The sequence below is a fragment of the Leuciscus leuciscus genome, assembly GCF_965113295.1.
Source record: "Leuciscus leuciscus genome assembly, chromosome: 22".
In the NCBI taxonomy this organism is placed as follows: Eukaryota; Metazoa; Chordata; class Actinopteri; order Cypriniformes; family Leuciscidae; genus Leuciscus; species Leuciscus leuciscus.
Window position 1 is genome coordinate 15,697,235 of NC_138746.1, and position 16,660 is coordinate 15,713,894.

General features: G+C 39.3%; 1 protein-coding gene across 2 annotated transcripts in view; it reads right to left on the reverse strand.

The window, feature by feature from the left end:
• Positions 1–16,660, reverse strand: part of smap1 (small ArfGAP 1) — a 103,904-nt gene that overhangs the window by 3,244 nt on the left and 84,000 nt on the right. For both annotated transcript variants that reach the window (XM_082154840.1, XM_082154841.1), the window contains 2 exons: positions 3,233–3,458; positions 2,347–2,663 (listed from right to left, as the gene is read on the reverse strand). In XM_082154840.1, coding sequence (XP_082010966.1) covers positions 2,347–2,663; positions 3,233–3,458 — 543 coding nt within the window. The remainder of the gene's footprint in view (positions 1–2,346; positions 2,664–3,232; positions 3,459–16,660) is intronic.

Sequence of the window (16,660 nt, forward strand, 5' to 3'; positions counted from 1 at the left end):
CCAATAAATGCTGTTCTTTGGCATGTTTTCAACTATAAGAAACGTTTATTGGTCACCAAGTCAGCATATTAGAATGATTTCTGAAGGATCATGTGACACTGAAGACTGGAGTAGTGATGCTGAAAATTTTGCATTGCCATCACAGGAAAAAAAAAACCACTTTAAAATATATAAAAATAATTTTCACAATTTTACTATTTAATATCAAATAAATGTGGCCTTGATGAACATAAGAGACTTTATAATGACATTCAAAAATCTCAAAGAACCTAAATGTTTGAAAGGTATAGTAGATTGAAGGGAATACATATTGATATGGTACAAAAAGCCACTTTAAATATACAGAAACAGTAGCATTTGCCTTTTCCCATACAATCTTGAAATACAGACTACAATGCATATATTTCATCGGCCTCCTATTCATGTTTAATTCCGAAGCACTAAAGCCCTTCCCGAGGCGGAGAGGGAGGTTATCCATCACCGTGAACTCCTGGAGTGCTCTGATGTCTCACAAGGTGACTAAACCGCTTTAGGCCATGAAGTGTATGACTAGAGTGAGATAGTCAGAGGGAAAAATGTTTTAAAAAAACCTTTCCAAAATACTCAGGAGGACCCACTGTGAACCTAGACTTCATTTAGCAGGACAAATTTGTCCAATCTCATAATTACACCTGCTTCCTCCGCAACACAATACCGCATACGCACAGAGAAATAAGTGTGCCGTTAGAGTGTGTGTTTGTAAATACTCCAAGAGCCGTATTAAAGGGAGTGAATATCAAACGCTAATGATTCTTCTCCTCCCTGTGTGCTGGGTTACAAAGAAAAACATTTCAAGTCAGATCCATCTCAGAAAAAAAACCCCCACTCCTCCCAGGAACCGTGCGGCAAAATTACCCTCACTCCAAAAAACCATTAAGCACAAGCATTTATTTTCTCAGCCGATCTCTCAAAATACAAATGTGCTGCTGAAGGCCTATAACTCGCCCTGCACACGCTTGCATTGTGGGGAGGGATTTTAATTAAGGCCGTGTGAGTGTAAGGCACACTATATTGATTTATGATGTGTAATTAACCTCCCGGAGGCTGAAATCTCGGACTCCCTCGTTCACAGCCTCATACACAGAGGGTCATAGGCCACGGGAGGCAGGGAGATGATAGAAGATGAGAGGTCGGAGTCACTGAGCCCTCGTCTTTAATGAGCCACATGCAGATGAGAGGTGACAGCAGATTAGATGAGGATTTTAAAAACCCTTATTATGAATCTCTGATTATATGGTGAGAGTGACCGAGAGAGACTGAATGTGACAACTCGCTTTTCACCTAAAATGGCTTTGAAAATGTGAAAGATCCGATCTGAAAAAAAGGAAAGCTTTGTGTGATCCCGGGAGATGCATTGTGGGAATCGAATGTGATGAATGGTAATAGCTTCAGATATAGATGTTCTCTCTATAAAAAGCAGATACTGATCCACTGCAGCCATTGCGTCATATCAATGACTCATGGCAGATTCTGAGAGGGTTGGTTAAAAATATACCCCCAGAAGAACATTATGAACCTCACCTGAAGCTCTTGACCTCCGGTAAGTGACTTAACAGTATTTAATTATGACATTTCTAAGGTCCCCTTATTTCACCTACAACATTTTTTTTTGGTTCTGTTTATCTCATGATATGATTGCATTTATCATTTGTTTGCCAGCTTTTTGAATATTTTGACAGGCAAAATTGATAGGCTCTTTCCTTTTTCCAATGGAGCTAACTAGCTGTTATCTGCTTTCAACAAGATTACCACTCGACAGATCTACCAATTCAAACTCATAAGTACAACTAGTTTCATAAGGACTTCATTTAACATTACAGCACAGAATATTCTAATAATTACCTATCTATGGTATATGGTATCTACTTACCATCTTTATAAAACAATATAAAAGAAGTTTTGAATGTTTTACATGTAAATATCTTCCTGAGTGGGCCTTCCTAATTATACTTGCTCACCACGGCTGCATTTATTTGATCAATTATACAGTACTATTGTGAATACTATTACAATCTAAAACAACTGTTTTCCATTTTAACGTTTTTTTCAGTCACATGATCCTTCAGAAATAATTTTTATATGCTGACTTGCTGCCCAAGAAACATTTCTTATAATCAATGTTGAAAACAGTTATGTTACTTATGTTACCACGATACATATTTTCTAAAGTGCACGCCACTCCCTGAACCCCTTTTTTTTTTTTCCAGAGCTGTCACAGAGACAGGTGCGATTTCATAAGACACTAATTTCGGTGACTGTAGGGACATTTTTTTTTTTTTTTAAATTGCTTACAGCACCATTACATACCTGTGCCATATTCCATTGTCCTTGCTGACCTGGCTGCATGGCATACATGTTTTGAGGGGCCACCATGCCCTGAGGTCCCATCATGCCTGGAGCCAAGCCCATCACCCCAGGCTGTGCGTTGCCCATGAAACCATTAGGCATTGTCATGCCAACCATCATGCCCGTATTCTGGCCCATCATCGCGCCACCCTGGCCCATGACAGCCCCCATCATGGTAGTGGGCGGCATGGCTCCTCCCATCCCGGGGAAAGCCTGGAAGTTCCCCTGTGGCTGCGCAGGGAACTGCATCTGAGACGGGCCCATGAACATCGCAGTCGCTGTGGGAGCAGAATTGCACAAAGGTTCACAAATAAGATTTACACACAACGCCATGTTCAATATGTTCAAAGAGACAAAAACAGAAGCAGACCAGAGGACATGGACACACAAAGTATCACAGGCAGAGGAGAGCAATCAATATCTGGGATAATGTGTGCAGTTTCTTGCCCCAAGCACAGAGGAAATGGATCTTTGAGACAGGAGAGGTGTGCAGGATGAAAGGGGACACATAAAGCGTCCTGATGGTGGAGACTTCATTTTGAGCATCTGAGGTTTTGGGAAATGTCCTCTTTGAAGAGCGGGGCAGGAGAAGCAGGCAGCTTTAAACCTCGTTCAGCAGTATCAGAGTGCTGAGACACGCAGTGCTTGAATTATTGATACTCCCATTAAAGCAGGGCTTCTCAAGAACCTTGCTTGCTTTCTCTTTCTCTCAAACACACACACTTCCCACTGCACCATTAGAAATGGACTCTGGACGCAAAGCGCCATTTATAGATCAGCATTTTCTCGCTCAGATCGCTCATTCTCTGAGGAATAAGAAAGTGGGACTCTGGGGGGATGGATGTACCTTGTGCAGGCTGTTGTGGGACGGTGCTGGAGCCATACAGGGAGAGAATGGAGTCCTTGGAGAGAGGTTTCTTGGCCGATTCCTCTGCTTTGCTGCTTCCGCTGGTTTCGCTGAACAGGTCCAGATCTCCCTGTGCTGGAGCAGAACTTCCGGTGGCCGTAGCACCTGCCACAGCCCCTCCGGCAGAGCTGGCTTGAATGCTCCCAGCTGCCTTACTGGAACTGACCTGCAGAGCACAGGAGACGGTTGACTTAAAGCCACAAAGATTCTCAACACCTGCTAATGCACTCTCAAAACATAAATTCCTGATAAATCGACAAACTCAATAGCAATCACACACACGCATGGATATATATGTGGGCCTTAAAATCATGAGCCAAATGAGGTATCTCTACAGACTTTCCAGTCTAAATGGTGGAAAACCTGTGCCAAATCAACCGGATACAGCTCCAAACACCCACACAAGAAATACCACTAAGAGGAAAAGTACCAAAAAATTATCATATTCATGTTCATGTTAAGCATGGGCCATTTAAGGCCTGCTTATTAAGTAGCTCAGACTGGAATCAAAACTGGACTATGTTGCTGCCACAGTACCAGAAAAGGTGCAGTCACATTAGCAAAAATTTGTAGTCAAAAAGGTTAATTCTAAATTGTGCAGCAATGTATAAAACACAGCTCACACAGAAGTCACTTTCAAACCAAGCAGCTTCCTGTAGAAATCTTTCGCTCTAACGTGAAATTCTCAATCATGTGGATTCCTATTGAAATGCCAGCATTTTGCCTGCAAAAATGCACTGAACAATGGTTTTTAAGGAACCAAAAGAGAGAGTCAAAAGATGGCAAATAATCAAATCAAAGTTGGTTAAAAATATCCATCCTGTATAAACTCAGAGGAGAGAAGACACAAATACACACACACAAAGATGAAAAAAAGGCTTCATCATCTTCAAGCAGAGAAATGACATTAATTAGACTGCAGCTGTGATGAATGAATAGCTCAGGAAGAGGAGACACAATTCACCGTTTACGCAAAGTTACAGCGCATACAAATAGCAAAAGATGGAGGAGACAATCAGTAAGAGGCAGTTTGTGTTCAGTCAAAGCACCTGCATCCTTTTACTCAATTACAGTCGTGCGGCGCTAGACTAGCAGCCACAAAGCTGCAGATGGTACGGCTGATGCCATGGTTACCCTCCAAAAAGCAAGTCTGTCAATATGAAACTGAAGGAAAATTCTAGGCCCAAATCATAGTTCATATGTTCAGGAAAGTCAGCATGCTGACAAGTAACTGACTGACTCTGGTGGCACATGGCTGCAGAAACTCAACAGTGGCCCAAGGTCATGTTCAGTGATGTGTGAGACCTGGGCGAGCCTTGCTGAGATTTGGCACAGGTTCCATTCCATTCCTGATTAAGAACCAGGAGGGCATCACACTATTTAAGCAGGACTGAGGTGCGCTAGCTAGCAACACACCATGATACTGTATATATTAGCCATGCCAGATGGACTTCATGAATCCTAGTGTCTTTGTCTTTCGGCTGCAAGGGTATTTATATGCTTGTGATAAATTTAACATTACAATTTTTTTTTTATACAAATATACACAATTTTGTTGCAAATGCACTTCCTTTTAAAAGTTTGGGTACAGACTTTTTTTTAATTTTTGAAAGAAATTAATACTTTTACTCAGAAAAAATGCATTAAACTGATAGTAAAGACATTTATAATGTTACAAATCATTTCTATTTCAAATAATTGCTATTCTTTTGATCATAAAAAAAAAAAACTTTCAACAAAAATATTAAGCAGCGCAACAGTTTTCAACAGTATAATAAGAAAAGTTTCTTGAGCACCAAATCTTCACATTAGAATGATTTCTTAAGGATTATGTGACACTGAAGACTGGAGTAATGATGCTGAAAATTCAGCTTTGCCACCAAAAGAATAAATTACATTTTAAAATCAATTAAAATAGATTATGTATATAATAGAACTAATAATATTTCATAATGTTTCTGTTTTTAATGTATTTTGATCAAATAATTGCAGCCTTGGTGAGCACAAGAGACTCTCTATTAAAACAAATAAGTTAACAAAGGAAATAAACTGATCTGCCAAACGATTTCACAGGGTCTTTTAAGCACTAAAGCTAATTATAACATTTCACCCTCCATAGAGAGTGAAAGAGAAACGCAGAGAGAGGGAGTGAAAAAACAGAGGGGAGAATGTGCCACATCATTTGAATTCAAATCGAGCGAAAACAAATAGATGTGTATCAATCGATTTTCCCCACAAAAATCACCCCACTCTAGTATCATTAAGTGGCAAACATGCTTACTCAGATGGCAGATATCGAACAGGCCATTCTTTGAAGTTCACTGCTGAAGTACGTGCCTGACATGAGCTCATAAATAAAACTAAACGATAAGAGCGCTATTCAGAGACAGTCTCTGCTCTCCTGCTGTCTATCCATCAGTGTCCCGGAGCAGCGGGCACGGATATGATCCACAGTAATCAGAGACAAAAAGGCAGGGTTGGGAGGATGGGGTGGAGGTTGGCAGGGACACATACGGACGCTCTCTTCCCATTTAGATGGGCCGACGATACACAACTCTGCGCTTAGGTATGTGGGAGGAACACCTCCAGCTGCTGCTGCGCCAGTCGCCACATCTGATAAGAACTGAGCAGAGCTGAACACAGGTGAACAGCACTGCGGCACGATAAGCCAAACACCGCCTCGCAGATCTGATACGTAAACCTCTCGGATGATTAACCTGTTAAGGCTGATGCTAACAAATGCTTGCTACATTCTATAATGGGTTCATGATTTGATATGCATGAGAGAAGAGACGAGGAACAAAGAAATCACACAAACTCTTGACAGCTAGTCTCAAGACCTCAGCAACAAGCAAGAACATACATACTTGGCAGGAGTGAGCTTTTTTTTAGGCCAATTTATGAAAAAGAGATGACATAAGCCCTTTTCTCTATTTGTAATACGAGTGACATTTGAAGGGATCCATCGGGGGGTCCGCAGAGGGACACAGGAAATGCTATTAGAATTAAAAATAGATGAGGAGGGGGAGGACAGGAGACCAACACTCCAGAATTCAGACAGAGGAGCAGATATATTCTCTATGCTGAATGGATGAGCGGGAGAGACAAAACATTTTTTTGTTCTCACATGCACACGTCTTTAGTTTATTGTGATGGGATGCTTACATGAATGTGCATCTCAAAAGTATGCTAAAAAGATTGCAATTCTTCCTCTTCTATATATATCCACACAACACATATTAACACAAGGGCTGTGTCACTATAATATCGTATTGACAGAATTAGCAACAGAATAATAGAACAAATGATAGATGTACAGAACAAAAGAATGATAAATAGAACTATATATTGCTACTGTATATATATAGCTAGAACCATTGCTAGAACAATATATAGATAGAAGGATCAACAGAACGATAGATAGAACAAACGACAGAACGTTAGATAGGTAGAGCAAACGACAGAACATTAAATAGGTAGAGCAAACGACAGAATAATAGATAGATATAACAACAGATAGGTTGAAGGAACGACAGAATAATAGATAGATATAACAACAGATAGGTTGAACGAACGACAGAACGTTAAATACGTAGAACGAATGACAAAACATTAGAACTAACGGCAGCACGTTAGATAGGTAGAGCAATCAACAGAACGATAGATAGATAGATAGAACAACACAACGATAGATAGGTCGAAAGAATGAAAGAACGTTAGATAGGTAGAGCAAACGACAGAATGATAGATACTGTAGATAGAACAGAACGATAGGTAGAATTAACGACAGAACATTAGATGGGTAGAACGATCAACAGAACGTTAGAACAAACGTGTTATATAGGTAGAGCAAACGACAGAACGATAGATAGAACAACAGAATGATATATAGGTAGAATGAACGACAGAACGTTAGATAGGTAGAGAAAACGACAGAACATTAGATAGGTAGAGCAAACAACAGAACATTAGATAGGTAGAGCAAACAACAGAATGATAGATAGAACAACAGAACGATAGATAGGTAGAATAAACGACAGAACATTAGATAGGTAGAGCAAACAACAGAACATTAGATAGGTAGAGCAAACAACAGAATGATAGATAGAACAACAGAACGATAGATAGGTAGAATAAACGACAGAACATTAGGTAGAGCAAACGACAATGTTAGAATGAACGAAAGAATGTTAGAAGGATCGAAAGAATGTTAGAACGAACAACAGAGCGTTAGATAGGTAGAAAAAAACGAAAAAACGTTAGATGGGTTGAGCGAACAACAAAATGTTAGATATGTAGAACAAACGACCGAACATTAAGATAAATAGAATGAAAGACAGAACGTTAGATAAAACAAACGATAGAACGTCAGAACGATAGAATGGAAGATAGCAAGATGATAGAACGATAGATAGAATGATAGATAAGATGATAGAATGATAGATAGAACATACAAATCTATTGAACGGACAAAAAAAAAGATCAAAATATCGTTCTTTTTTTTAAATGGCCGTGAAGTACGTTTTTCATCAATCTACTCTCCAAATCTTGTGTTTGCCGCACTTTTGATAGCGGTCCAATTACATCACTGTATTGCATTGCAATGTATTGAATAGTGACGTATCGTGTATTAAACGAAAACAACTAAGACAACTTCTCATCCATCAACAATCAGCGTGGCACCAAAAACCATGAATATTTGATCTCTCACTCCCCCACATTAGCACAGAAACACACACGCACCGTACAAACACACAGTGCAGCCTGTATTTCACTGTGACATTCACAGAGCACCATGCATATTCCAGCTCTATCCACCCCCAAACACAATTCACTCATACCCCACAGAGAGAGAGAGAGAGAGAGAGAGAGAGAGAGAGAGAGAGAGAGAGAGATTTTATGTGCAACAGAGTGGGCTTTGTCTGATTAGCAGCCCCACACAGATAATTAGCACTCTGGTGGTGCTGTGGGCTGGGCTAATCCACTTTTCCCCACAGCACCCTTCTGCCTGGGAAACCAGAAAAACCTGAGCACAAAAAAAGAAAAGAAGAAACAAAAGAACAGAAGTGCCCCAAAATCACAAATGTGTTAGGTTGGATTTAGTGAAGACGGCTGTTCGCAGCAGTGGGTGCAAACTGGGTATGTGCCAGATCAGAGTCTGGCAGTGCCACCCTGCCAAGGTCCCACTGCAGCTCAGAGTCTGAGGATCAGTCAGCAGGAAAGAGCGGATGAGACAAGAGGCCATCTGGGGAACACAAAGACACACAATCAACAACATAAAGGGGGGAAAAATAAACGAAGAGTTAGGGCACGTTCACACCAAATATGACGTTACCAAACATGAACAGAAAAACTGTTTGCACCAAAAAATCCGAAAAACTACTCATGCCAACTCATTTGATGCCAGATTTTCACAATTCTCCGTTGCGATTTCAGACCTTGAAATTAAAAGTAAGCATTTAGAAGAATTCTTCAAGGACAAGAATATTCCTTTAGAAAGGTTTGAGAGCATTTATGAAGTTCTCTGTCAATTTCATTACAAACAACAATCCCATCAGCCATTGAGATTTTCCGGTTGTATTGCGTTCATGACCTCCACTGGTCCAACAGATATTGTGAAGAACAGTGTCCCTGCGGTGCTGCTCTGGGATCAGTTAACTGTGTTAGCAAGTGGTTACAGATAGAAGATGGAGAAATCTGAGCCTGCATTAGCACTCTGACCTATATGTTTTTCCAGTCAGCCTTCTAGTAATATATCCACTGCCTCACTTTGTCGTGATCGATACTCAGCTGGTCTCGACTTCAGTCATAGTGCCATTAAGTACAGGTACTATTCCCACATAAAAGCAGCATGATTCCACCTTCTGCTTCATACATTAACAAAAACACCATAAGTATTAAAGACCACTATGGCACTAATTTAACATTTCAATAGGTAAAGGCTTCCTGTGATTCCATAGAAAATGGATATTATTTTATGGCGAGTACCTGCTAAAAATGGCTGTATATAAATATATATGGACCACAAAGAGTTAGGGTTGGGTTAGGGTTATTTAATATTTCAGCTGTATTTTCCACTGACAAATATGGCTGAGAATAAAGCCTGATGCCACTCTGCCATAACATTTAACACCCTGCTTAGACACCCAAGGACGTTCTGACTCGAGAATGCCTTTAAGAAAATGAGCTGCCCTGGAAAAGCAAGAACATGCATACATGCACACACTGTATATGTGAAAAAAAGCAAGACCAATTAAGGCTAGCTTACCACATCTGGTGAAGAGAAAAATTAATACACTTGACTCTTTACTGTCCCTGAATCCTAAAATATGCATGTGTTCTTTAAATATCCTAACAATTTGCATGTGGTCACAAGCGACAGCCTCACCTTTTCCTGAGATGTGTGAGCAGATTGGCTATGTTTTCAAGCTCTCTGGCTTTAAGGTAGAGCTGGTAACATGCGTACATTTCCATTGTGCAGGACTGGAGCATGAAATAAGTTAATCCTCCATTGCTGCGGTTCCTCGAGCAGTCCTAGCAAGGTTCTTTGTGAGAACCAACCATTCATGCACACGTCGGTAATGTTTTCTATGACCTTGGGATAGTGAAATATGATGGTTTCTAAAGGTTTCATGAGTAGGACAGACAAGGGATCAAGAGATGCTGGTTAGCATGGCCCCATTAGTACCTGCTAGTAGATGACCTAACTAAACCATCTGGCAAAAAGCATTTTTCCCATGTTAATGGACAGCTTTCTTCAGGCACATTAGACCTCCTTTTACCCTTTGACTTGCAGAAGTCGTTGCAAGAACTTGTTGTTCTAATCAGATGCAGTGGACAAAGGCATCTAGAAGTACGCTGATTAGATTAACAACAGGGATAAACACGGGACCAAAGTGGGACCATGTACAGCACAGATTCTGCCACCGGTGGCAGTAATAGCTCTCAACCAAGATGATACGTCTGCCAGTGAGTTACTTCACAGACAGCAGACTTTAAAATACAAGATCAGATATTTTAAAGCATACTGCAAAAATAAATAAATAAATAAATAAATAAATAAAAATAAATAAATATATGTATGCGTGTGTGTGTATATATATATATTTATTTTTATTATAATTTATACACACACACAGTATATACACATACATATATACAAACATACACATATGTATGTATGTGCGTGTGTATGTATAATATATACTGTGTGTGTGTGTGTGTGTATATATTAAAAATGTGCAGCACACCGGTGACCGGAAAGCCAGATTTAAAACCTGGACAAAGCAGCCACCCTGCAGCACACCGACCACCTCAAGAGCCTTTTCTCTTTGTAGAGGCGTACAAACTGAACTAGCTCAGCTTTCATTAGGCATAAGTCCTACTGAGAGACCATCTGTGCTTAAAGTATGCACACGAAACACTGAGACTGCCTACGCTGGAGCTCACTAGTGTGAGCAGATACAGCTTACATACATTCATGTGCTCCGAGGGACTCGATGTGGTTTTCCACTGTGCTGTATGCATGCAGCGCTGAATGCATGGCATGCCCATATGTTGAACGGGAGGGCCCACGGAGCTCAAAAGAACATGAGCGGATCAAAATCTGCACTCTTAAAGGGACGACAGTGGGTTTTTCTGATGAGTTGTGCCTCTTAAAACAGCTGAATGATTCATTTGTGAGTCAGCATGCTATACATCCTGTGCAGCAGATTCTGGGGTGAGAAAACAGTGCAAGAAAACAGCTAACAGACGGTACTAAGCAAAATGATTAAAGTAAAGCAAACCTTTCTGCAATAACATGACCTAGTCTAGTACACACTGCATCAATGAAAGAGCAGGAAGAGGTTTAGAGAATTAAAATAACCCTGTAATGCATAAAAATCCTAATTTTAAGAGAATAATAAGCAGCTAAATACTAAGAGGGTCATTTGCAAGATATGGAAGTGTGATTTTTGGGTCAAATCATGTCACGGTAGAGCCATATGGTACCATATTTAACAGCATATACAGTACACTGTTAAAATGCTCAAATCTATTTTTATAATAATTTATAATTATTGCAGTAGCTTTTACAAGAAAACACTATTAGCCTACAGTCTTTCTACTTCCAAAATGCATGGTTAATTAAATGTGTTACTTGCCATTTCTTTGTAGATATTTTACTAACAAATTTTTGTTTCAAAGTAAATCCTACAACTTTTTCAGTGTAGAGATTTTTTTCTTTATCAGTATATGTTAAAATTGGATATTAAATTGTTCATGGTCATTTGCACAATTTTTAGATGGCCATTTCCATCATCTAACACTCAAAGTTAATCTTCAGCAAATATCAAAAAGAATACACATTTTTCATACTGTACATTATAATGTAGTGAAGCCTTAATAAAAAAAATAAAAAAAAGGATGTAATCTTAAAACTGGCTATTTTAATATCAGTTATCAGACATAACTACCATAATTACCGGTATTTGCTAGAAGTTTTATATCTCTAGCTCATGGTACACAAATGACATAACCCTGCATCAAAAGTCACATGTAAACACCTCAGTTTGACAAACTCCAAACAACAGTGACAAACATCATGTGTTTAATATGCAAACAGCGAATGATCATGATGCAAACGAGCAGGGATGTTTTGCTTCCACAACACTCACAAAATGTTGATGTTGATATCCTCACAGCCCTTATGTGCGCAGACAGCTTGATTAGGGAGCTGCAGAGAAACAGGCTGGTCAGGATGTCAATAACGGGGAGGGATTTCTTGCTAACGGAGCATCATGGGATACCAAAACTGGCTAGCAGTTGTGCAATGCAATCACACAGAAGCTGCAGGGAGGGGGGTCCTGCGGAGGAGACTGCGTGTGTATATCTCAGGGGGTGATATAAAAGCTGGCAGTAGATGAGATGTGAAAAGAGGAAGTTTGAGGACAGATTAACATGCACCGGCTGGAGTCACACTGAAGGAATGGAGAATACAGAAGCCTGGCGGTTTCTCATCAAAGGCTCCAACAGTCTCTCAAGCTCTCATCTTCCTCTTCCCTTAGGCTTAAGAAGAACTGGGAGTGCCTTGATTCAGGCTCTAATGCCAGTCAATCAGAAATCTCCTGCCTGTCGGCTGCTTGTTTCCACATGCTGTCACTTGGTATCGGGGCAGGGAAAAAGAAAAGTCAACATGCATTCCCTCATCGTCTCACAATCATTTCCCACTCTCTCCACTTTTGTTGTTCTTTTCCAAACAGTGACGTCTGCAGTGTACCAATTGCATGCTTATTGGTCTCATTATTGTTGTGTTATTCTGAGTGTTAAACTGATTTCCATTTTGTGCACGCTCCACAAAAGGAATGAGAGAAAAAAAGAGGTGCGTGAGGGTCAAAACATAATACCCTGTCCGTGTTGATGTGTGATGCACAAAACCAGATTGCTCAAAATAATAAACATTGTAGGAAGAGCCAATAGGGTTGCAGTATTGATGAATGCCTGTTTCTATTTCTGATGAGCTCCAGAGTTACTCAAGTAACTATTTTGTATATTTTTATTATTTACAAACATCATAAGCATCATGTCATTATGTTCCTTGGCTTATGTAGATTTGGACGACATCTCATTTGTCATTTTCCAACAATGTGACTGTCCACCATATTTTTGGCAAAACAGTTTTTTGCTGCTACTCCTTCAAATTTTGCTAAATTTTGTCCAAAATGTGATCAGATGATCTCCGGACGAAGCCAAACAGAAATGACTGAGCGGATTTTTGATATTCACAACCGTTTCCGAGATATTCGTCTCCAAAGTTGACATTGCCTGTAGTTGTTGCCTTATGCTAGTTAGCTTAGCATGCTAATTGGTTAGCATGCTAACCAGATGCCATTCCTTCTAATGTGGCTCTTCAGCTATCAGGCTAACCATAAGTTACATTAGCATAAAAATAGCTTAGCATGCTAATCTGGTTAACATGCTTTTGTGTGCTCATTCTTACACTGAAGCCTCTCCTCTGCAGCTTTGTAATTCAGCTGAGTGGCACAACCTGCTAAATCACGTGCCACGAATCCCGAACCATTCTGGTCGTAGGTTTGAATCCTGTGTGGCACATGCCCAGACCGCAAGAGGTACTGTGGCCAGAAGTGGTGCAAAAGTTGTTTCAGTTCCAGACATGGTGTCTATCTGAGAAAGGAACTCAAATATAACATGCAGCAAATTTATATAAAAATTCTTAATTTGGACTTGATTCTAGGGATGCACCGAAGTGAAAATTCTGGATGCATGGAAATTACTTTTTATTATTATTATTATTAATTACTCGTTTTAAATTATTTTTGTATAATTGTATTATTAAATTCAATAAATTCAATTCAATCATTTAATGAATCTGAATTAAAAACAATTAAGCCAATACAATAAAATATCCACACTTTTAACTCAAGTAACACAAAAATTGGACAGAAAATAGGCCTATATTAAAATAATATTAAATATCAATATATTAATATCAATATATTATTCTTCATTCAGTTCTATGTAGCAGAATCAGATTTTTTTTTTGACCTATTATCAAAATAAAGAAGTCCTACAAAGCTATTATTATCACAGCATGTGAGCAGATAGTAGGGAGAGGACCAGTGAACAAGAAGATAGCGTCATTTTACCAGCGTTGCCCAGCATGGCTATACACACCATGTTACAGCACAGTAGGGCTATTGCAAACAGAAACAAGTCCAGAGAAATTTCACGTTGGCAGGTTTTCACGTCAGGGGAGAGTTCATTCTGAACTAGCTGTTTTTTCATGCATGTTCAATTTCTGATGTTTTTACCCTTCCTGCTCTTCACTGCTGTTGCTGCTGCTTCAGGGGCTTGGCCCCGTATCGCTGCTTGCAGCTATATTATTATTATTATTATTTTACATCTATGCACCCTTGTAATCTTTAATGCTGACTTTAACAATAACAACACTGATATGGAGACAAGGTCAGGCTTCTCTTTGCACTTCCTGCAGGCGTTCTTGCTTCCAAAAATGACTGTTTGGGAAAAAACAAATCCTCATTCATACACAAGCAATCCAATTTCTATAAGTGACATCTTCAGATATGCGAAATGCCTCCAAATCCTTTAAAGAGCTAGTGTGCGGCTCTTTCAGACACATCTTCCACACAAAGACTCTAAAAGACACAAGAAACAGGAATCAAGGCATAATGCTGCCATCCTCCCTCATCACACACCCACCGCCGCTCAATTCATCTGGAGAATAATAGCAGAGATTGACAGCATGCTGTTGAGACCGAAGGCTTTGTGAAAGCCTGAGCATTCGCTTACTATTTTCAAGTGATCTATCTTTAGCTCCTTTTTATTCTTTATTAGCATTCCATGGAGAATGCAGAATGCATGTATAAATGTACATTGTGTAGGAAGGGCTGATTGCCGCTTGGCCAAAGAAGAGCAGGAGGGCATCAATTATTTGAGGAGTCCCAAGTCAGTCCAGCGGCTCTACACAGAGAGGGGAAAAAGCTTTTTGTCAAGCCACCTTTCTGACTTCAGCACAGCTTCAGGCTTCCGAGATCAAAAACAAGAGAATCGTCCTCAAGCCATTCCGAAAATGACGGCCAAAACAAGTGTGAAAGGAGGAAGGGAATAGACCTTAGTCAGGGTAGACACCATATTGAATTTAACTGATGAAAACGAGGCTAGCATATGCTCTATAAAGCTCATAGATCACATGTATTCTTCAGCTGAATAATCAGTATGTTGTTAAACAACAGTACAATCCTTTGAACACAGTGTACTTTTATCACTAAAAGCCTGGGCCCGTATTCATAAAGAATCTTAATGCAAAGAGTAGCTCCTAGTGACAAAATTCTAAGAAAATTCTTAGAAATGTGGGCGTTTACTCTTAAAATTAAAGAAAAAATCCTCGTAAAGAAAAAAGTCATTCAAAAAGCATCTTAACCCTTAAAAGAGGTCTTAAGGTCAAAATTGTTAGGAGCACGGACGAGGACTTTTAAGAGGCTTAAGAGTTTCTTTATCATAGGAGAAAATGGCAGAAAGACGAAGAGGGAGAAGAAATGTGTTGCAGACAATGAATAACAGTGAGTTAATAAGACGCTATAGATTAGATCGTGCAGGGATCATGTTTGTGACAGATCTTATTAGAGACACGCTAACATCTCCGAAACAGCACAGAAATGCCATAGCGCCAGAAATGAAAGTAATCACTACATTACGATATTTGGCAACTGGGAAAATTCCATGTTTGATACATTAAAACCAACATTCAAACCACCACTTAAATAGACATGCCAGCAATCAGTGTAATTGGAAAGAGAGGAACAATTATTATCATTCTAAGCCAATCAAATACCTTATAGGAAATTAATTAAATAAAAAAATGGATTTATATATATAATGTGTGTGTGTGTGTGTGTGTGTGTGTGTGTGTGTGTGTGTGTGTGTGAGAGAATGGTCAAATAGGAAAAATTACGCATGTAATTTCAACGTGAAGGCTTAGAAAAGACCCTATACTTAAAATCACCTTTTTTCCCCTTCTTGGACAACCAACCAATCACAGTCTTCAAAAGATTGTGTCATGCATAGCAATGGGGTCAACCCCGCCTCCTTACTAAGATGAAAGTTTTTGTCTTTTCCTTACTCAGAGTTGCTCTCAGATCGGTCCCGAATCGCTCTTAAGCTAAGACTCCTACGTAAAAGTTTTTAAGCTAAATTAAGAGTTTTCTGAGAGGATTCTTAGAATCTTTATGAATACGGGCCCTGGGCCCGTATTCATAAAGAATCTTAATGCAAAGAGTAGCTCCTAGTGACAAAATTCTAAGAAAATTCTTAGAAATGTGGGCGTTTACTCTTAAAATTAAAGAAAAAATCCTAGTAAAGAAAAAAGTAATTCAGAAAGCATCTTAACCCTTAAAAGAAGTCTTAAGGTCAAAATTGTTAGGAGCACGGACGAGGACTTTTAAGAGGCTTAAGAGTTTCTTTAGCAGAGGAGAAAATGGCAGAAAGACGAAGAGGGAGAAGAAATGTGTTGCAGACAATGAATAACAGTGAGTTAATAAGAAGCTATAGATTAGATCGTGCAGGGATCGTGTTTGTGACTGATCTTATTAAAGACACGCTAATATCTCCGATACAGCGCATATGCCATAGCGCCAGAAATGAAAGTAATCACTACATTACGATATTTTGGCAACTGGGAAAATCCCATGTTTGATACATAAAAACCAACATTCAAACCACCACTTAAATAGACATGCCAGCAATTAGTGTAATTGGACAGATTGGAACAATTTTTAGCATTCTAAGCCAAGCAAATACCTTATAGGAAATTAACAGCATGGTAAATAAAAATAAAAAGGATTTATATAC